Source organism: Ambystoma mexicanum, chromosome 3q (assembly GCF_040938575.1).
Source record: "Ambystoma mexicanum isolate Mex_15411 chromosome 3q, UKY_AmexF1_1, whole genome shotgun sequence".
Lineage (NCBI taxonomy): Eukaryota > Metazoa > Chordata > Amphibia > Caudata > Ambystomatidae > Ambystoma > Ambystoma mexicanum.
In genome coordinates, this window is record NC_090926.1 from 34,890,891 (window position 1) to 34,914,382 (window position 23,492).

Sequence of the window (23,492 nt, forward strand, 5' to 3'; positions counted from 1 at the left end):
CCCCAATTTCATTTACTTGGGTTTTTCTTTATTTGAGGTGGCTGGCCATGCAGACCTGTATAACTATCAAAAGTCAAAAATGTCTAAACTGGCAGTTCAAGCTATACAGATCAATAAGATCCCGGAAGGATAGCTCAGTGGCAATGTGCTCGCCTTGGAAACAAGACGACACAAAGCAACACAGGTTCGATCCCTGGGTCCACGCTTAGAAACCTCAGGGTATTAAGCGCGTTATAAATATGCAACTAAGACATATTCCTGTAACATCGCCTTAAAAATGCAAATAAATTAATGAAAGAAATGTTGACATTTTTCACTTATCCCAGTAATTGAGTTCTATAACAAAAAGGTGGTACCAGTTGTATATGGTGCAGAAACCTTTTTTACTAACTGTTTAATTAAAATGGAATGGACTTGAAGCAGCACACGACCTGGTGGCAATTAAAAAAGTATATGGAAAACAAGTTCTGCACTAACAGTTGGGTGTCCAAATGTGAAAAAGGCATGCAACAATACAATGTATCCATTGAGTTGATGTAGGATTTCCTACAGAAAGCAAAAAAAGAAACTTTGGACACTGGATTAGATTTTTACCATCCATGAAGTCCGAAAATATCGGCTGTACTTAGGAGTTTTGTTGGATTTGAGATCTCTGGTGGGGTTTACCTAAATATTTAAACAGATTCCTGAGTGTGGCTTGGCATACCCAATTCATGGGCTTTTTTCAACCAAGGAGATCCTTGGGGTAAGGGAAAGGGTTGAGCATGAACATAGAAAGTGTGGTTAATGTAAAGAAAAGGGCTTCATTGAGACAATGTACTACTTATTATTGGACTGTGAAGCCCTTAATGCTAGATGCATGCTTCATCTTAGTCCTCTTTTAAAAGATTTTAAAATCGTGTCAAGTAGCCTCCTGGTATGGCAATATAGTATGACGTCTCAATCAAACAGCTGGCAATTTGCAGCATTGCATTTCTTAAAGGAATTGTTCCTGTAGAGTAACTTGTGGTTAAATGTTTTATAAGTACATATTGGTGTTCAAAGGATTGATTTATAATGAATTTTAAAATGCTCAAAATGTTGCATATGTGGTTTGAGTGTTTGTAGATAATAATGCTGATTAAATAAATATTGTGGTTTTAATGTGAGGTATGTATCTGTATTGTTTCTAATATTATTCATTTGTATTGTGAAAATGTTTGTTTGTGAACAAATTCACTTAATAAACACATATACAAATATATACAATCACAAGTATGTTCACTTATATTTCATCAAATAACTCAACCAAACAATGCAGGTAACTAATGCAGATGCATTTAGTGATGGGAACCTATCACAAGAACAGTGTCGTAGCTTTAGAAGCCCGAACCCTAAGATGAATCGGCCGTTGTGCCCAAAAGACAGAGTTGAACACAAAGTTTCTCACAGTTAAGAAGTCTCTGTACACAGGATGCAATGGGCTTGTGATGGTGATTAGTTTCAAACTATTTAAAAGTTCTATAACAATTTACCCAAGGATAGGTAAGTACTCTCCTTTCTTTCAGACACAAGAATAACTGAGGGGCCGGACACCTGACCCATATTCGACAAAGACAGGTGAGTGGAATGGATATAGGTGACAAAGGGACTTGTTCCCAATGTTATACTATGGTGAACAGGGGAAGGGGACCAGCATGCTGATGCTTCCAGTGAGAGGTGGCTAGAAGTTGCCGCTTCGAGGATTCTTCCAGTTGGTGCAAATGCCAGATGCAACGCGTGTTGACTCAGAAATGCAGAATCCAACAATGCAGGCCTCCTTAGGGCACTTGACAGGATGGAAGATGGCGTGTTCCAGAGACAAGCATCGTTTTCAGGCTACGACAGACATCCTTCCAGTCGTGGTCACAAGAGCTGCTCCAGGACATGCTCTCCTGAAGATAGGATGCTGGAATTCGTGGAAAAGCAACTTGTTGCACAAGCTGGTGACCACCAAAGCTCCAGACTTGAACATGTAACAGCGATGCTTCTGGTGAGGGAGCCCATGAGAGAGCTTTTCATCCACTGGGCAGTCTAGGGACACTTCTGAAGGCTCTGAAGGGATGGATCCTTGAGAAGGCATTGGCGCTTGTTGATCCCACTCATTCAAGGACTGAAACACTGCTTAGGGTCTTAGGAGACCAGGCAGTTGAACAGGGCTTCACCGGGCCAGACATTGGAAAGGATGCTGGGCCACTTCTTGACACAACTTCGGGACATTAACAGTCTACTCTTCTTCACGGGATTCTTGGCTCCAACGTAGATCTGAAGAATAGCTGCCGAAGTCTTCGTCTTATCCAAACTCTGAGCTGGAAGCAAGTCCAGGCCCACCAATGGTAAGGACCTTCACTATTCAAACAGCCAGTAGTTGTCCAATTAGAGAAGTTACGGGTTTCAAATCTGCCCTAGAAGCAGACCTTCTGGCACCAAGGATGTGAACTGGGACTAGACAGTCTGAGCCCCCTTCCTGGGCCACACACATACGAAGGCTCACTAGCCTGCAAAAGCAACAGCTTTCCCGGGCAAGTGCATGACCTTTTAAGGACTTTCCTGACCTGAGAGGGCAGGAAGAAGGCTAAACTACAATATGGCCAAAGAACAAGTGAAAACCTTTTGGCACAGCCATTTTAGGGCATTAGCCATGTTTAGTAACAATATGCGGTGAACACAAATGTGCACACCAAAAATAATGCACAAATAATACAAAATGTAACTGCTGCCACCATATAAAAGTAACCAAAAATCTGCAGTGTAAAAAGCTAGGGTGATATAAAAGTATCTCCATTGCACAGCACTATAAGGTACTGTGTGCAATTGTAAAAATACAAGAATTCAAAGGGGAAACAAAGTTTGCTAGTACTGATAATCTGAAGGACTGATCAGTTTCATCGTAACATGTGAGCAAAAGAGAAGTAAAGCTGAAGGCTTCACTTCACTTCAAAAAGTCAGGACGGGATCAAAAATAGAGCAAAATGAATGGGGTTTGATAGGAAACTGCAGAGGGGAAGTTGCAAAAAGGAAATCTTTCCTAACAGCCGGTCCATAACTTTGTTTTCAGATTGCTTTTGCAACCCTGGATCCTTGGCAGCTAAATAATGAAACGCAGGCAGAGGCACTTGTGCAGTATTCATCTCCTTTTAACTGCTGGCCTTCCAGAGATGGGGAGTGGCTGTCACGGATTATCATATGCACAAGGTGACAACCGTCCGCAGAGGAGTCTCTTCTGGAGCCAGGAAGGTACCACCTCAGCCATTAACAGTTATGTAAAAAGGGAAAGGGAGAGAAGTTTCCTTTCTGGAGAAGCTTAGAAAAAGAAACGTATTCTCAAACTCGGTGAGCTAGTAGTTCAGTAATTACAGACATCTAGACACGTGTGGAGGTCCTCTTTGAAAACACACATTTGCTTGGCTGTTTTGTGATGTCACGTTTTTGCCAAACTGGGTGTGTCTGTTTTATGGGAACTCACTTTGGTTTATTTGTGTTGTGTGAAAGGTTTATGATAAGCTATATCATACAATAAATAAATAAATAAATAAACTTTGGTTTTCTGGGGAGGAGGGTGTGGGTTTTTCTTTGAAGTGACCGGAGCCAATGGCAAGGTAACTTTGCCTAATGCTTATAATAGGCTTGCCTACATTCTCAGGCTTTTCCCCATGCCCTTGATCGTTGATTTATTTGTGCCCTAATAGGTACACTTTTATTAAATTTGCCATTATATCAGGGCTGAGTGTGACAACATTGTGGAGCTATGCAACTAGTGCCATAATCTACGAAAGGTCCTATGTTTTGACCATGTGGGCTTCCTTTTATTGTGACATGTAGGCCTTTCAGCGTCTTCAGTATGAGTGATTTGGGGGTCCTGAGTGCCAGTTTGCTTTCTCTGGGTGTCAGAAACCCTTGTCATAAAGCACTTTGCGTGTACGTGTTTTTTGATCTCGCTCCTCTTGATGGTTTTCTCTCTTTTGCAGCGATTTTGCCCAATTGCCGGATGACGTCCCCGTTTCTGCTCATATTGCTGACATCGAGGAAAAGAAAGGCTTGTCAAATTATTTCGTAAGTGTCTCTTGTTTATGGCTGAACGGGTTTCAGTAGGTGAAGGAAAATATGTCGCTTATATTGGCACAGCCACTAACCTTCAGTGACGTCCCATTCACAAAAATGCCAAGGATAAGATGACATCAAATGAAACCACATAACATGGAGCTGACGACGGAAAACGTCCGCAAAATGGAGGAGGCAGCAGGGTAACCCCTGCGGGGTCATGTCGCCGGGAGCGGGGGCCCTCACCCGGAAGGGGAAAGTACAAAGGGGGCGAAACGGCGCCAAAGCTGGATGGGCCGGAAAGCCCGCGAAGAATAAACAAAAGGAAGGGGGCGGGGCTTGCTGGATATAAGCAGGCGGGACCAGGGACCAGGGACCAGGCAACCAGGGACCAGGGACCAGGCAACCAAGCACAAATGATAGACTCCGGACGAGCCAGAAGGAAACAGAATGGGTCTTCGCTCTTCTGGACCAGCGCCTCTTGGGCCTAAACGGCGGGGGCGCCTGGTAGGAACAAACAAGGCTCAGCTTCCCCCCGGAAACAAACGGCGCTCTCCCCACCCACGGACCCCTGCACGGGCAGGATAGGAACAGGTACAATGGGTCGGGGGAGTTGGGGGCCTACTATACCAAGTATAGGGGGAAGCAAAGGAAATCCGGCAAGCAAACGCCACACGCGCAGAATGAGGTCACTATTGTGTACAAATACTTCTGTTGTCATGGAAATAAAACTGCGGCCAATTTTGCCAATTGAAATCTTGTGTCATGCCAATTCATGGGGGTAAAAACATTGTGTGCATGCGCAAAGATAATTGGGAGCAAAGGCAAATGGACGGCTGCAGGGGTTATGAGCGTTATCGCCAGTACCATCATAGAAAGTGGAATCAAATGAGCGTTACCCATGCATAGCTCTCAACTCACCCGCTTTTGGCGGGTGTCACCCGCCTTGAAAGCAGATGAATCACCCGCCAAGTCCTCGTACGCCCATTCACTTCTATGGGCCTCTCACCCGCCAAAAAGAAAATCGGGTGTTTTCACCCGCCATGCTGTCAAAAAAGGTTGGGAGCTATGCCCATGAAGACATCAGAAGTGCCTTTGCTATACTAGAAAGCAACAAAAAAAAAATACTTCTAGTGACCCCTGACCCCTGCTGCGCTTACTGGGTACATCAGGTCCTAGTGAATACAAATTGCTTTTCACGTGTTATCTGATTCGTGGGTAACCAGAGGTGATGTTTTGAAATGACACTCTGACCAATGCCCACTCCTCTTTTAGATGTTCCTGATAAGTGTAAAGACAAAGGGTGGAGGCAAGTACATGATTTTCCGGAGGTACAGCCAGTTCTACACCCTGAATGCCACTCTGGAGGAGAGGTATGGGCCAGAGAGCGCCAACGGCAACTACAAAATCAACCTCCCAACCATGCCGGGTGAGAATGCAAAATATCCCTTCCTCCTCTTTACCCTTTCCTCTTCTCTCTGCCCTCTCCCTTCTCGCCTTCTCTCCCTCACCCGCCCTCACCTATCCCCTTCTCATCATTCTCATCATTTTGCTGCCTCGTGTTCTTCCCATTACTTTCTCATGTTCACTTGTCTCTGCCCCTCCCAATGTTTCTCCGTTTCTCTTCCCACTTCCTCTAGATATCCCGTCCTTTATATGGTCCGCTCATCCTGTGCTTTTTTCCCTCTGGGGCTTCTTATCAGATATGTCCTATTCTTTTCAATATCACTTCTACTGTATCCACTCATTTTTCTCCATTGCTGGATACCTCTCCATGTACCCCTTTTCTCTTTCTGCTACTCTCAGGTAAAGTTTACGTAGGAAACAAACGAGATATCGCAGAGAGTCGGATCCCAATCCTGAATGGCTACATGAAGGTACTGTCAATTTGTGACTGCATCTAATAATTTACCCTCCGGAGCTAGGAAAGGTCAATGTAGTAATGTCACCCATGGAATCGACGTGTTCATGCCAATGGGCATCTCTTGCTAGGTACACTTCTGCGGGCTCTACCTTGGAGTGCCAATGATATGATATGATATATGATATGGCATTTATAACGCGCCTTTACACAAGTGTTTGTCATGGGAGAAGGTTGCTATTAGAATATTGGAAGATGAAGAGATAGAATTGGGATGCAGGAAATGACAAACATATATTCCAGTATTCACTTGAATATGCCTTAATGTTACATAGGGAACCCTAATACGTCCACATATTACCCCGAAAGGTGACAAAGCAAACTTCACTCCCCCAATGCATTATTACTTATGGCATGACTGATGACATCACTGTTGACAGTGCATACTCTATGAAAACAAACATCAGTGACAAGCATATGGGACACCGTGCATGACCTGTTATCATGCAATGTGTATAACTCTCAGATCTAATATGGCCTGCAACGGCGTTTTATTGGTGATGCATGGTGAATGCACCACTTTGATATGTACAACATGACATCAGCCTACAGCTTTCATCTTTAGTACATGTACATGGAATATGGATTGCAAAGATTTCTGGTGTGCACTGTGTTTACCACTCATATACCCTCATTATGTGGTCAACAGACTGTTGCAATAAAATAAATTGTCATGCCGCAATTACTGGTACCATATGCATAGATATGATTGTCTCTGCATTATTCTGTCTTTTCAGCTCAACTGCAGTAATAGTTATTTTTGCATGCCAACTATGATGATATTTTATTTAATATAATTTAAACCTTTGTACCATGAGGGAGTATGGCAGGATTGTGATTGGCCGATAGTGTTCAGCAATTGTGTGGTCGAGGGACGGTTTCTTGAGGAGGAGGTATGGTTGTCTTGTTTTGAGTGTGGGGGTTGGAGGGTGGTGCTTTGTGAGAGCCAGGAGTTGGTATTGTTGGCCCAGTGTTGAGCCAGGGTTGGGATGCAGTTGGATGCGGCCTGAGCTGAGCATGCGGCATCCAGGAAGTGTGCTGGTTTTGTTTTGACTGTGAGGGTCCATGTGTGCCATGTGTTGGATGGTTTGGGATTTGGGGGTTGGGAGAATGTCTGTGGAGGGGAGGGCTGCCTTGTGTTGTGCATATTGGATTTGAAGTAGTACATGAGGGAGTTGCATACTGAGGTGGATGGGAGTGTAGTGGTGGATGGTTGTTTTGAGAGTGACTTGATGATTTTGAAAGTTTCTGCGTGTGACTAGGGGCAGATTGAAGTTATTGAGGAAGCAGGCCGTTTTGCTGATGGGTATGGTTGGTTCTATGTGATGTTACCGAAATACATTTTTACGTATGAAATGTTACTGAAAAAATATATATCAAATGTTTCCAATTATTTTATTTGGGCGGTCCCCCCAAAACCCTTAGTTGTTGTCTGGGTGGGTACCACCTGGGTAAACATCACTAAGTTATGTGTTGTTATAGGGTGAGCTGTAGTTGTTTTTAGAGAACAAGGACCATTCAGAGTGCAAGTTAAGATTGATTGATGCGGTTGTTACACTAGGTGGATGAATGCAGGGCGTCAGCATGATGGAAGGGTGCAGCTGAGAGCGAGCCCATTGAAGGATGTGTTTGGTGGGTGAGTGTGGTTGTTGAATGTGTGTGAATCTTTGTACATTATGGCAATGCCACCACCAGTATTATGTGGGTGGTCTCTGTGGTGGATGTGTCAATGTGGGGGAATCATGTCCGAATGATAGATGTGTGGTGGGTTTTCCGCCACGTTGCTATGACAAAGAGCCTGTCAGGTTTGTGTGGTGAGGAGGTTGTTGTGTTCCTGGGTGTGTGCAGGCACAGAGAGGCAGTTAAGGAGAATACAAATGTATTTAATTAATTATGCTGCGTTCTGGTATTTGATCTCTATGTTCTTTGTATGTCTGTGCTTTTTTAAATGTCATATTGTTGGCACCAAGTGGCATACAGGGATTAACAGGGGGCACAGGGGGCACAAAAAATACTGACTTCTATCCTTATTTCTTTCCACCCTTTTCACAGGATCCCTGGGTGATTGGATTCCCTAAGGATGTTGTTTATATTGCCAAGTTAACCCAGAAGTAGTCCAACAATCCAGTCCTATTTTCAGTCTTTCAGATTCACCAGCTTGCAACCGACCACATCCCATCTAGAAGACCAAACTGCAAGTAGCATTTGTGCCAAACAAAGCCCTAAGCAGCAAGCATGTGTCCAATCCAGCTGTGTTAGACATGTTGGGTCATTGCATTATAGGCCATGTAGTGTCCAGACAATCCTTGAAAGGAATACCACTGTACCCACGATGAACAGTGAATTGCTGTGCATATGCTTGCATACACCTTAAGGTCAGGCTTTGCAAACATCATCAGCATGTCACCAACATTCCTATGTCTTCAACACAAAGGGCCTCATTCCGAGTACGGCGCTAACCAATGGCGCTATTAACGCCTTGGTTGACGCCGTACCCGGACCGGCAGCGCCTTGGTGGTTGGCGGAATTACCGCCCCATTCCAAGGTTGGCGGGGCGGTAATTCCCCAATCCCCATTTACCCTTCCCCATTCCCATTCTTGCCCCATAGGGCATAATGGGAGTGGGGAAGGCGTCAATTACGCCACCGTAAATTACGGTGGCGTAATTAACATCAAGGTCCCTTAGCGCCATGGTATTTAACGCCTGCTAAAAGCAGGTGTTAAAAGCACCATGGCGCTAAGGGAACTCGGAGTATGGCGGTAAGGGATTACCGCCACCGCTCTCGTTAGCGGTGGCCGCTATCCCTTACCGCCATACTCGGAATGAGGCCCAAAATGTTGGAGCAACTTGCACACCAGTTTGGATGTTTACTGACAACACAGGCATCATCTTATTGAGATGTGTGCTGTCAACGTAACAGTTGGCATAGTATGCTGGCCCCACATACCATTTCAAAGTGAGACTGCATGCTAGCAAAGTACCACCCATGCAAACCGAATAAGCAGGGTGAAACACCACTTTGGCATGATAGCTTGAGGGACCTCTAAATGAAATGAATGTATGCCAAATGCATCCCCAGCAGGTACTGCCAACTCCAGTGACAGTAAAGCCGCAGGGACCAGCTGGAGGCAGAGGAGTTTGGAGTTTGGTACTATTCTCTCCTGCCAGCTCCCCAGTACAACCTTGCCTGCTACTTCCCCCTCTTGAACCCCCACTTGAGCTATGACCACCTCCACCAACTGGGGTCACTACTCCCATCACCACTGCCTCGGCCCCAAGCCTCCTTAGCCAACCCTGCTTCAACAGTCAAGGAAGATGGCCGTAGGGCAAGATATAGCAGATACCCTCAAGTAAGCCATTTTCTAGGGATGTTTCTGGTCACTTATACCTGCTTACATGAGCCTCCTCTATTGGAAATACTACTGGCAGTCTCAGATTAGATGCTGAGGTATCTGCAACATCTGAGTGCTATGCCAGTTGGGACAAATGTGGCTGAGGTATCAGTCACGGGTGCCTAGAATACTAATTGAGCAGGACTCCCAAGAGTGAGGCACCACAAAACCACTGAGGATGAGCATGCAGATGTTTTGGAAGTTGCTTTTGTTGCCTGCACCCCAAACATGGCTCAGCAACATGTAGCATCTATGGTATCTATCTGCACTGGGTGGCACACTGTGCAGAGAGTGGAATACAGTGATGTAATTTAGAATCATATGGGACATGAGTGTTCCAATAGCTACAGTTGGGATTACAGGATGGGAGAACCTTACTGAAAGGATGTTATCATATTAGCTCCTGCCGTTCCTACTTAACTTGCCCTGTAACTATAAATAAACATACTCATTTTTATATACATAAGTCTCCGGTGTTATACCTGCTTCCTGATGACTTCTTACCACCTCCCTATAATACACAACACCACCACAACTACCTCAAGGTGCCTAGAGCACCAGTCCAAGGGTTGTTTGGGATCGAACACCATATGACCAGCCCCAGTTAGTTTAGACATGCTGTCAGAAATAGATGGGTTGAGATTGGGATAGACAAGACAATATAGTATGGGTTACTATTCTTCCTGTTGATACTTACAGTCCACTGTAATTAAGATTGGGCCATCATGGTTCTGGTCATTGGATCGGGTCTACCGGCAGCAGGGCACTTCTGCTGGAATTTGATCAGCGTTGTGGTTCTGGTCAATTTGGATTGCACCTCAGACTGGATTTGGTTTGGCCCTTCTGGTTACTGGACACGGTAGATTAGCGGAATTGCAAGTTTCAGCGGGCAAGCCTTAATGTTACCAAGCCAAACTGGATCAGAATTAATTTCCCTTAGGTTTGGGATGGTTGGATTTGGGCCTAGCTAAAAAGAGTTCAGCAAATGCTGAAGGCTGGGTTTTGCAAAAGAAGTCTGGAATCAGCTGTAAGATGAAGAGTTCTGGACAAAGCGCTGCACGGAAATCAGGATGTGGTCAGGAAGCCGTCTCTGCCTGTATGTGGCGAAGTTCCTATATTTATCCTACCAAGTGACATCACAAAGTTTATTGTATGGGCAGAATTTCAAACCACACCCCCACGGCTATGAGTGGCCTAAGGCACTTGCCTTGTTCTGGTTGCCAGTCAGAAAGAGATGTCGTATTTTATGATGCGATTTAGGATCTCCCACATTGATTTGAACCACAATTTAACTTTCCCATAAATACACATTTTTATAATTATGCCCCCTAATAAAATCGGACACATACATTCTATATTTTGTGAGTTATCCTTACATCCAATTCCAATCTCTGTGAGAACTGTCTTTGTCGTTCTATGGAATTTTGTCCATTTTAATCATAACGTTTTGGCCTAACAATTTCTAATTCAATACATATCTGGACGATGACCCCTAGAACAGGGGTATATAATATCATATTTGCAACATTAATAGTTTTGCCACAATTAGGGTTTTCCTGTAACTTTTGTTCCTTATGTAGCATAGGGTTTATTAATGTCTTCAAAGCAAGGGCCTAAAATTAGATTAACAACTACCAATTTTGAAATTTGTCCTCCTTCATGTTGCAAAGTTAAAGAGTTTCAAAACTTAATCACAAATAGGCCTTTAAACACCAAAAGTTCTGGGCAGTTTTTTTTTCTCTTTGTAACTTTCCTTTCAACAGGCAATAGCTATCACATTCCTTTGATCAGGGAGGGGGTGTCATCTTCCTTGAGAGGGAAGCTCCCCTGTAGAGATCAGTAGGCAGCCTGCCATTGTCCTTGGCTAGGACAGAGATGAAAGTCTGAAGAGCTCATTGTTAACAATATGCGGGAACCTCCAGCATCCATTAAGGCTTCCTGTAGCAAGGGAGTGTCAAAGTGAAGTGTCATCTTTCCCAGGCTGGGCACTGGCAAGTCAGAATTAACCAGTTAACTCCAACTGGGTTACTTTAAAATTCACTTTAAGGTCTTTCATTTAAAAGATATAAAACTGAACACAGTTTATAAGGGATTTGGACTTTTAAAAGAATTAAGCCCTTCACAAACATGCTTTAAGATAGGCAAATTTCTTCAGGGAAAAAGCACATTTAAAATCTATTCAGCACCATTTCTGTCCTTGTGTGCTGGACTTTGTTTGCAGCCTGGAAGTAAGTATTCAGCCTATGCTTGGAGTTTTCTCTGCACAGCTGAAATTGTTGGATGTTGCCACTTTCATCTGCATTTTCCCATGTAACTGAAGACAAACTGTTGCTGGACTGGCGTTTTATAAAAATACATTTCTTAGCTGCTGTCAGTCAGTGAGGCCGGTTTCTTCTGACTGCACTGGATGATCTGTGGTTTCAGCACACTATTAATTTCAATAGTTCACTTGGAAAATGGCTGAATTTAGCACCAAAACAGCACTTTGAAGGTTGCAATTGGTTGGGAAAGCTGCATTTTAAAAGGCATTTGTCGGTTTTTAGCCCACTTCTGTGGCCTTGCTTCGTGATACATGTACAGCACCCACTGGCATTCTTCTGCAGTGAGTTCTGTTTTTACACCAACTTCGACAGTGTGTGGCGTGGTTGTGCAGCCTTCTGTGATTTATGAACCATGCGCAATTTTCCAGATTTTTGTGCGCACAGGGGTTAGCGCATCAATTTTTGTCTGTTTCTTTCCCCATTGGCAACGGGGTACAGTGGGGCGCATTGGCATGGGTAAAAATAACCCACAAACCCCATTGGAAAAAACAAACCACATTGGAAAACTAACCCAACACAAGCATAGTAACATCATTCCACGTTCCACAAACCAACTGAATAACAAGGAAAGTGATTCAGTGACTGTTTTGAGAATGGAAGATACGCATCAACTCTATTGGAAGAAAATAAAATCTATTGAAAAACAAGTTAATGCAAACAGAAAAACGATTTTCCACAAACCAACTGAACAACAAAAAAAGCATTTCAGTGACTATTTTGCGGATGAAGAACATATAACAGAAGAAAGGGACAGACACTTTTTCAACACAACTACGGAAACTATACCAATTCAATCAAGTAAAGAACATCAATGTGACCTTTTGTCCCTTTCTTTAATAACAAAATAAAGGCACAAATTCAAACATTACAGTATTCTTCTTTTTTTCATTCATCCATTAGTCTGCACCACTTAGGACTTCAACACCAACATACACTGTTGGAAGTCCTCACCTCACCGGAGTAGAAGGGGTGGGATACATTAGCTGGTATAGAAGGGCAACATTGGGATGTTGCTGATTGGGCACGGGGAGGGTTGTTTTGGGTTTAGGGCAGGTAGGTATAGTTGGAGTTTTGGGAAGGAGTGTGTGTGTTCGGTTTAAGTAGTGTGAAAGTAGAGTTGGCGTCTAATGTGTGTTGGAGGTATGCATCGTGGTTTAGGGAGAGGATAGTGGGTCTCCACATGTGCACTTCCAATAAAGGATTGTGCCATGAAATGTATGTGTCCATTGACATATATCCACAAAATTGTGGTTTTGGAGGCGGCATCGAACAAAATCTGATGTATCATCATGTGCGCCTATCTCCACAGGAGAGTGATGGCTGGGAAGTTTTTTTCACCCCGGAAATTATGTTTCCGTCAGGGGGTTTATCTGAATATGTGCAAAATGTTCCACTAAATGGCAGTGCTGTACTTGATACACATGGATTCCTGTATTACATTGAAAAAAGGTCAGCACTACCATCTAGTAGACATTCTTGGCATTTTCATACCTGAAGATGATCCAAACTGATCAGTTATTTAATTTATGGACCTTGTATTGTAAAATGTAGTAATTTGGGGTCAATTGTTGAATTTCCACAGCTAAAGGGTGGAAAAGGTTCAGCCAACCACTTGTCAGAGAAAATCTGGATGAACTACTTGATCCAATGGCACCTTGTATTCCAATGATCCTACTAGCCCATTAAAATTCTATTAGAAGAAATGGGCCAGGGAACCGTCACTTAAATTCCCATAATGCAATGTTTTCAGCAACATGTCATTGTACTGTTATTTGAAGACTAGCAGAGTTATGTCTCTCTCTGATATAAAATCCCAAATCCCCATGAAATTGAACAGCCAGCTCTTTTTTATGGCTCAAGAGTCTGTTTAATAACCAGGAGTAAAACTCAGACACACGGGCATTGTGGTGGTTGGCAAAGACCTTTATGGAAGTAGAAAAGTGCTGGAGAAAGTCCTAACCCGCCCTAACTCTAAGAGGAGTTTCTCTGCCTCAACGAAACTAAAGGATGTCTGTGTCAGAATGTCCAAAGTAAAGTTCCCCAGCCTGTGTCCAAATCCTACCTGACCCTTAAACGCTCAACTCAAGATAAAGTGAAAAGGGAAATAGTCTTTCAGTTGGTCGTATGCAGCTCTTTTCCAAAGTTACAACATAAAGTTGCAAAAGGTGCAAAAAGAAATAAACAACTAAAATTCCACAAGTCTCAGGAGATGATTCCCTTACCCTGAGTTTCTCTGGTTCTTTACAGTTCACAGTTTCAAAGGGTATGATTCTTCCCTTGATCTCTTTCTCACTTTCCCAATTCACAATGCCAAGAAGTTACTTCTCTTCTCTTGGCTCCTCAGAGTTCTCCAATGATACCAGAGGGAATGTCTCCCTTCCCCTGGTTACAATGTTCATAGTACCAAGAGATTGCTTTTCCTCTCTTGGCAAAACACAATTTCTTATTCCTAGGGGAATGCCTCCCTTCCCCATGTCACAGTATTGACAGTACTAAGAAGTTGTTTTTCTTCTCTTGGCAAACACAATCTCCAGTCACTAGGGGAATGCCTTCCTTCCCCTAGTCGCAATGTTGAAGTTCCAACTCCGAGTGGAATGACTCCCTTCCCCTGGATTTCCTACATTTAATAGGATGACTCCCCCATCTTCATCTCTTCAGTTTATATGCAGATTCTTTGCAAGCATGAGACTATCCTCTGACAGTCTTGTACACTCTCTTCCTTCGCTCCTAAACACTTGTCTTAACACAATTGGGTGCATGTCCCAGACTTGCATTCAATTTGCCTGGTATACTCTCCTGCCAGGACTTTCTCAACTTGCTCACTTGTATTTGGGTGTGGGTCACAGACTCACATTCAGTTTACCTGGTGTACTCTCCTGCCAGGACTTTCTTACTGTCTGACAGTTCCACGCTTTTATATTTTCTTTACTCAACCATTGGGTCCTCAACCTGCTTTCACTTGCTTCTTTCAACAATTGACTTGGCGTCCCAACTCCAATTCTCAGGTTCACCCAGATCATGTAATTCTCCTTCAATGGTTTATTCAACAATTTCCTTGACGTCCCAGCTTCCCTGCTCGGGTTCACCCAGTTCATGTAATTTCCCTTCAATGGTGTACGGTGTATGCCACAAAACCCCCCAGCATCCCAACTCCCCTTTCTGGGCTCACTGGTTTTTCGTGGCCACTTTGGTGTTCTCTGTGGTCTGCAATTCTCCCAGTGGTTCACTTCCTCCTCTTGCAGGCGTCTTGTCAGCTCTCCGGTGCCCGCTATGCCTCGGCCTTCTTTGTTCCACAGCTTCCTCTGATCTCAGCCTCTACGTAGCAACCCTCGGGCTTCCAAGCCTCTCGTAACGGTGTCTCCAGGTGCTTCCTTGCGCCACGCTGTAACATGCTTCTTCTCGGTTTCCCGACCTGCGTCGGGAGTAGTGGTTCTCCATGTTTCTTGATGCTTAATGTTTTTAAATGTCCCAGCATCTATCGGATTCTTCCAACAACTCAACAAGACAAATGCATGTGCCTGGGATTGCTGATGGTTGTCTTTTTTTTATATGAAAATTGCTCAGGATTTAAGTGCTGGCTGTCCTTGTGGGCAGGGCCATGCTGATATGCAAATGGTTATTTATCCTCTGGTAATGCACAGTGAGCTAAAACCCTCCCAATTGGTGTAGAGGAAAGCAAACTCTGAGCTCAAACCTTCGGTGAAGTTAGTTCAGTAAATCTTTAATAGCAGCACGTCAGAGTGAAAACACAAAGATGTTCAGTACACAACCTCCAAACAATCCTAAAGATGTGTTCCCCCACCCCTGTACAAAAACTCACATAGGCCTTTTAAGTGCATAAATCCTCATGCAGTAAAGGGACGATTTTATGACTTCACAATGGAGGGTTTCACTTGTATGAGGGCATATACAAGCCTGGTCCTACACGACTGCTCTTATCACCTTCAAGACATAAAAACTGAAATGTGGTATATTCGTTTTTGTTTAAATGTACTCGGGTACATTCCTTTAGGCCATCATTTGCATACAACTGCACTTTTCCTTCACAGTGGGAAACATCCCATGGGTTATTTGCCCAGATTGTTTCTCATTAGATAGGTTCCTACATTCTTTTAATCTAAAATGCTTAGTTCAGCAATGCAAAATATTTCTATTTTTGTGTGGAATGAATGTAATTATTTACAGTTCACGGGACAATGTCTGAGGTACATACGTTTCTGTGCAGACCCATTACGCTGTAATCGTTAACCTTGTTCATGTCCTCAGACAAGCCTTGAGTGATACCGGCTGCTGACTCTTCCCCCTTTCCTAAAGTTGGTGCTGTGCATGGTCTACAGCCCCACTGCCCTTCATTTTAGTCAAAACAATGTGACTTACCTCTTACCAGAGGGATATCAACATCTAAGTGCATCGCACCTTACTTACAACACAAACACACCTGTATAAGAATAGCCCTCAGTGAAATTCATTCTCTGCCCCCGCCGACCTTGCTCCAGACCCGTCATGAGAGGGAAGGAATCCTCACACTATAAAAGGGGCATCGTTGTATACTAATCTTTTTTTCCGCTGGCCGTGGTGCAGGGTTGCCCTTATCCACCCAGGGCACCCGGGGCATCCAATATGACAGGGCATCTGAAGCTGCCTATACTTTCCTCACACCAGAGACGTCATTTAGGGGTCGCCAGGGCTCACAATTGCGACCCCTGAAATCTCCCTTGCTACCCCTGTGGTCTACCTTGCTACCCCTAAAAATAAATAAAAAACCTTTTTTTTTTTTTAATGGAACCTCCTGGGCTGTGGCCAGCACCATGTGGCTCTTTGCTTCTCGAGTGTCTGACTTTCTTGTTAGGGCCTCTTAAAAAAAAAAAACAGGGGTTCCACAAGTGTAACACTTTCTACAGTGACCCTAAATAAGAAAGAATAGGCCTAACAAATAATTTGTCTTTCTGGAATTCTATACAATAATTGCTAAACTCATTAAATGTTTATTTCAGGCACACTTCAGGGGGTGAGTTACTGATTAAGGGGCTGATTCATGGAATTATTTGCGCCGAAAAATGGGGATTTGTGTGCCATTCTGCCGCAAATCCCCATTTGTTAAACAGGGATTTGCAGGCAGAATGGCGCACAAATCCCCGTTTTTCGGCGCAAATAATTCCATGAATCAGCCCCTTAGTCTGTTCTTAAACACCTCAACTCAGCCTTTCATTCTTCTGAAGTCGATAAATGAGTACCAACACAGGGTGGGTGATATTGTATGTATATTTGTTTGAAATAAAGCGCTTAATCCTAAGTGCTATATAATAACACATCATTATCATTTGGCCATGGACGTCTGCTTGCATTCACATTAATATGGTAATATGGCCCTATACAAACTGATCTTAACGATACATATGGTGATCCATTCTTGTATGCAATGTATATATCACAGTATAGTGATATCGCAATTTTTGGTAGTGTCCTTAGGAACAATGCTATTATATAGCCTCACCCAGGCTACTTCCTGTTTTGCCAAGGGGTGAAAAGTCATGTTCCAAAGCTTCCCGCGATATCACTTCGTGTGGGGTCAAATGACATCACTTTGTGTGATGTCATCAGAGGTCAAGGGTCAAGTGATGTCACTTCCGCTACCCCTGGCATTTTGGTGAAATGACGTCCCTGCCTCACACTGGCCCCCATTTGTTTGTTGATTTCATTTAACAGTGCAAACCATTTCAACTTCATGAAAATCAGACTGGGAGAGTACTGCAAGGCGTGCGGGGCAAGGACGGGGGAGGGTTGGGGGCCTGATGCAATTCACTAGGGTGAGAAACATGTAACAGCTGCCTGCACCCTTATAACCTGGTACCTCACGCATTTGCATGAGTGGTCTCCTTTACAATTCAAATGCAGCAGTTCCTCACCTCTATTGTGTATTGTTATGCTAAGCATGTTTTGTTTCATCAAGTTTGCAACCTTCTAAAATCTTAATTCGCAGCGTGTTTTCTTCCTCGCATTTTACATTCCACTTTGTAAAATAGCAGAAATGCATTTCTAATGTTTCAATCCACCTATTTTACTACACTAACTTGTGATGCTATGTATTCCCTGTTTTGCTAATTTCTCCTGTAAAATGGGAACATGCTTGTTTTACCTAACATATTTCTGTTTCCTCTTTTATATATTGTCAGGTTCAGAAAAGTCAAACAAACTAGAGGATACAACCTTTGGTGGGTGGAGACACTCACTGGGCTCTGAAAGATATGCTGCATTTTATCCCCGGGTTAAACCAACAAAGTTATGCCAGTCATTTCCATCCTAAACAAAATACATATTTGGGGGGATTCTTGGCAAGTTTGCTTTATTTGACAGTTCATGTTTGTGTAAAACTGCTGCAGGAGCACGTGTATACTTTGGAAACAGGGGACTGGATTCCTGACCTTCCCAGAATGTTGTGATCCTGTCTCTCAGACCACTTAAGTGTAGAAATTGGGAGTGCATTTAGAGGACTATTAAGAGGAATGTCCAGTTATTATTGAACATCCATATGAAATAATGCTTTTATATATATATTATTAGCAGATGAGTGAGGAGCATTAAAATGTGCTAACTCCCTGCCCTGCTCACATTTCGGATTCTCATTCCGGATTTGTAAATATCTGTTCACTATTGGCTTTGTGGACATTATTGCTTGTGGATATTGGCTGAATAGACGGGGGCCAGCTTCTTATCTATCCCCTCACCCTAGATAAGCAGCACATCAGCGCTCCCTAGGGACAATATAATCCCTGCAGCGATAGTTAGCATCAATAAAAAGCAAAACACATGAGACTATTTACACAAAGACCAGCGTACAATTGGCTTCTACAGGATCCAGTTGCTGAGATATAATTCATTCTACAATCAGGTAACTTAAACAAATGGCTGAAAATAAGTAAGAACCCTTTTTATGCACCATCCCATCAGAATCATTTTGCAATAGGTAAAATCCATCCTTTAATTAAACACAGAACACACATATGGGTCTAGCCTTAAACATGCCCCCACATTAATAGACTATTCTGTTCCTGTACTTAATATCAACAAGTTAACCTTCCATTGTCCATGCACCTTTTGAAATGCATTTTATAGCAGGCATAACATTTTACCTAAGTGTGTTTGGGGAACATCTTTGCAGTTTTGTTCCTATTGCAATACACGTTTCTTGCTTGTGCTCTTTAACTTCAGTTGAGTCTTGCAAGTATTTTTCCATAAAATGCAGCATAGGGAGGCAAAACGAGATAAATCATGGTTTGACATCTTGCTATAAAGTGTTGCATATAGTTGTGTACGGGTGTTTCCGTTTGTATCAGTAGAAATCCTGATGTCTTGGTCTGATGTCAAAATCCAACGTGCTGCAACAGAATGCAGTGGAAGAAGCCATTTCCAACTGGGCCGAGGAAATGCCCTCCAAGCGTGTATTACATTCAGGGAGGTGCCTTTATGAACAGTTTCAGTGTGATCGGGGTCAATTGATTGCATTTATGGGGAGATTGGCTACAATACTAGAATCAGGGAGATTGTTAGACAATCACAGAGACTGAATTATGGTAGCCTTCGGCGACTGGTGCGTAGGCACTTTTCAATTACATGTTATGCACGTGTTTTCAGGGCATAAACAGAATCTGAATTGCCTTAGTCCCCTCTAGTGTAATTTCCCAGACTTCTTTCATAAAACACTGAATGGAGGGCGCTCCAAGGACATTTGTTTCTTCAGGACGCATTTTTAAATGCACCTTCTCAGAGGGTTTATCAGTGAGTCGTATGTGCACACACACACACACACAACCTTTTCCCACACACAGGATCTTTCTAGGATGCGTGCTTTGTATGAAATTATTTTCATTTAGAAAGGTGACCCACAATGACGTATCCGAGGATTGCAACAATGTCAGTGAGCTACTCCAGCAGGAATAAGGATACCACCAGCAGGAATCTGCCAATCCTTAACTATGCTGAAGGAGCGTACTGTACCTGGTCAGTATTTCTGTATGTGCAGAGTTTATGGGAATGAGATCTAGCTGGGAAGCTAAGCAGTGCTGTACATAGGGGATGCACCCAGGCAGTTATAGGTAGGCAGTGGCGGTGGCAGAGCAGCTAGAATGTGTAGGATGAGAATGGGAGGAAGGGTCTCCAGAGGAGGTGAAGCTGTGTTGAGTGGAATGATTAGCGATTGGCCAGATGTTCTTAAAGAGTAGGGCCTCTGGGTCTTTGTTGAACAATAGGATGGAGCGGGACAGTCTTATATGCATTGGTAATGTGTTGCAGAGACAGGGTGCATAGCAGAAGAGGCGTTGCTAGGGGGGGCTGAAGAGGGTATAGCCCCGGGTCTTTTGGTTGTAGCCCCGGATAGAAGCTCAGGTGCTACAACCAAAAGGCTAGCTAACCTCTGAATCCTGCCAGTCCCGACATTAGCTTAGCCTCTGATCCTTTCCAGACCTAGCAACACCCCTACGTAGTATCATTTAATTGTGGTTTAATATTGCACCAAATTAATCTGCCAAAAGACAGCAGCTCCAAGATGCTTAAGAATACAAAGGGGGGATTTTTTTCAGCTAGCATTGGGAATTTATAGTGTGCAAATGAGATATATGCCTCTTTGGCAAGCATTAGGAGGTGCAGACGATAATTGGGGTTCACAAATTGAAAGAAAATGCCTAGGCACATGACCACATATGTGACAATGGGGGGTCTGTCCTCTCTAAGGAAGGGTGCTTTGAGGACTTGATGGGGGTGTATGGAACTGCTTGTAGACAGTGAGGGTGATGGTCATATGCTTGGCACCTGCTAGTTACTAGTCATGGTTCTTAAGTAAACCTTTATGGAAGACATCAGTTCTCATTTTTCCTTGGTGGAAATTCCAGCCAAACCATTACAAATAGTTTTTACTCAGAGATGCAATGAGTGGATTCCAATTCCACCTAGGCAGTGGTCGAAGTGAGCAGGAGCGGCCGGGAGCGGTGCTACTCTACTTTTTTAAATTAAGTTTTACTGTTCCTATTCTTATATTTGAAAAATAAACTGTTCCGGAAAGGTTTCGTTTTAAAATAAAAGTGTAGGAAGAAGTTTGTACTTGCACTTTCAGTGCACTACACGGAACGTTCCCTTAAACAGTAGGTGCATGTGTTTGGGGGTTTGTATTGTGTGTGGGGTGGGGGGGCGTAGTGATGGAGTTTGTGGGGAGTGGGTGCAGGCCAGCAGGGAACATAGTTCCACTACTTCTTTTCGTACACTTCGACCACTGCACCTAGGAACTAATTATTAGTTCAATGGCTTCGGGTGGTGTCAATTGACCGACATTTTGGTTTCTTTTATTTGCAGTCATAATAACCAGTCAAATGGGGGTTCCTCCATCCATAAAGTTAACGGAGAGGTCTCTCGTTTCCCTTGGTGATGCGGCATCACCGCTGAGTCAATGGCCCTCATTAGGACCCTGGCGCTAAGGGGTTTGCGCCAACGTTAGCTGCGCCGACCCCTTACCGCCAACTACGAGTTCCCATAGCGCCATGGTCATTTTTCCGCCCGCTTTTTGCGGGCGTAAAAATCCATGGCGCTATGGGACCTTGGTGTTAATTACGCCACCGTAATTTACGGTGGCGTAATTAACTCCTTCCCCACTCCCATTGAGCCCTATGGGGCCGAAATGGGAATGGGGAAGGGTAAATGGGTCAATGGGGACTTACCGCCCCGCCGACCTCGGAATGGGGCGGTAAGTCCGCCATCCGCCATGGCGTAAAGGGACTTTGCGCCATGGCGGAAAAGTCCGCCGACGGCGGAAAAAATCCGCCAGGGTCCTAATGAGGGCCAATGAAACAATAGTAAGAGGGTCACACCCAAGTTTTGTCCCCAGGCCTCACAAAACCCTGTAACAGCCCTGCGCTCCACCCCACGACTGCAGAGCAGCAATAGTGTGGATATATTACCATAATGGAGTCGTTTAAAACGACCCTTTTGGAAGATTTTTTCACTTGCATATTGCTTCCAACACACGCAAGCATAACTGATCCTGCAGAAGATAAGCCATTCAGACAGTTAGGTGGCATTTTAAAATAGCCAGCTAGCCATGAAAGGCTGCAAACTTTGTCTGGCTTCCTGCCATATACTTGTGTCAATGGACTGTTATTAGGTCAGCAATCACATTCTCCTGAAGTAAAAATGAAATAAGGTGTCTAGCTCAAAGCTAGTAAAAGAAAACTTTAAAAATAATCTTTTTTATTTAGCGTGTTAGTTTGAAAACAAACTTTTATATTTATGCTTCATGTGATTTTTGAATGTCTCGAAATACATTTCTTTGGTTATTTAAACATTTTTAAGTTAGTTTGACTTCATTATAGGCATCCACAACTGAGTTATCCTGATGATCAGTTTGGTGTTTGTGCCAGAGATTATTTGGAGCCACATTTCTTCATTTACAAGAGGTGTTCTAGGATACTTCATCATACGTGCAAAAAGAATCATATTCTCTGTTAGAGTGGGGAACTCCATAAAGATGTGATGTATCGTCTCCTCTTTGTTTCTTTGTTCGCAGTGTCTGCAGAGGTTCTCTTCATTGGGTATTTGTTTGGTGGCTGCAAGATAGGTGTCGAGAGCGTTAAGACAGAGTCGGAGGTATGTGTCTCGGATTGGTTTGGAGGGAAACTTTTCTAAATAGGGAAGTAGTTCGTTCAGAGCCCTTGATTCGACTACCGGGATAATGTTCATTTTATACATTGCTTTTTCGTTAGTGGTTTGAATCCAGTCGTTCTCCTTGAGCTTCTTTTTCGCCTTCGTGGGTCTATTGATCAAAGTCTCAAGTTGGATATCATATTGATTGAGCAAGGCTTGACAAGCATCTTTCTATACCCTTAGAGTAGGAGAGGTATGTGTCTGTTTGGTTTGCATGAGGATCCTTGTTGCTGGCGTGTTATCATTGTTGACAATGTTGCGGTAGATGTCTAGCTGCTTCCAGTTTTGAATGGATTCAAGTGATTGGAGAGCTAGATCATATCTTATTCTCGAGGTCGGAAGCGCGGGGGCCAATGCTAGGACTATAGCTAGAATATGCCTTCGAACAGCGGCCAAATGTTTCTTGAGATGTTAATTAGGCTTTCACTCCCATATAATAGGATCGCAGTTGCCTTTTGCCTGTAAAAGGTGATCACTGGTCTCATTGTGTAGGCACCATATTTTCTATGGATAGTCAGGGCCAGCCTGGCTAGAGTAAGTACTCAGTGCTTTAAATAAAGGAACCAGCTCTGTTCCACCTGAGATTGATTGAGCCCTATGCCAAGATATTTAATCACCTTGACTTGAGTTGTTTTTTAGTGCAGTAGCCCAATGACATTACTTTCGTTTTGCAGACATTAATCTTCATGTCATTTTTTTTAATATAGACATCAAGATTGTCCAAGCTTTTTTGAAGACCAACTTTAGTCTTGCCGATGAGCATGATGTTGTTGGCGTATAATATGTACGGGACGGGTATCGTGTTCAGTCTCGGAGGGTTGGCGAATGGGAGCGGGTCTTTTTCAGCTATGTCAAGAAGGTAGTAGTTGAAAAGGATGACAGCCAAAGGGCATCCTTGTTTCAGTCCGTTGGTAGTTTTTATTACTGAAGATAGGGCCCCGTCTTTGGTCAGGCGGATTCGGACAGTGGTATCGCTATAAAGGGCTTTAATGGGGGCCAACAATTTGCAAGGGCATTTCCCTTGTTCCAAGTTTTTCCCACAATGTATTTCTGTTAATACTGTCAAATGCCATTTGCAGATCAACAAATATGGCATGAACATTGGTTTTAGT

The 23,492-nt window shown here is 43.5% G+C and overlaps 2 protein-coding genes across 4 annotated transcripts in view; one reads left to right on the plus strand and one right to left on the minus strand.

The window, feature by feature from the left end:
* Nucleotides 1-23,492, minus strand: part of PVALB (parvalbumin) — a 503,057-nt gene that overhangs the window by 401,177 nt on the left and 78,388 nt on the right. The gene's annotated exons all lie outside the window — the stretch shown is intronic.
* Nucleotides 1-23,492, plus strand: part of NCF4 (neutrophil cytosolic factor 4) — a 267,387-nt gene that overhangs the window by 97,197 nt on the left and 146,698 nt on the right. For all 3 annotated transcript variants that reach the window (XM_069653000.1, XM_069653003.1, XM_069653001.1), the window contains exons 2-4: nt 3,987-4,071; nt 5,335-5,488; nt 5,866-5,936. In XM_069653000.1, the coding sequence (XP_069509101.1) occupies nt 3,987-4,071; nt 5,335-5,488; nt 5,866-5,936 (310 nt within the window). The remainder of the gene's footprint in view (nt 1-3,986; nt 4,072-5,334; nt 5,489-5,865; nt 5,937-23,492) is intronic.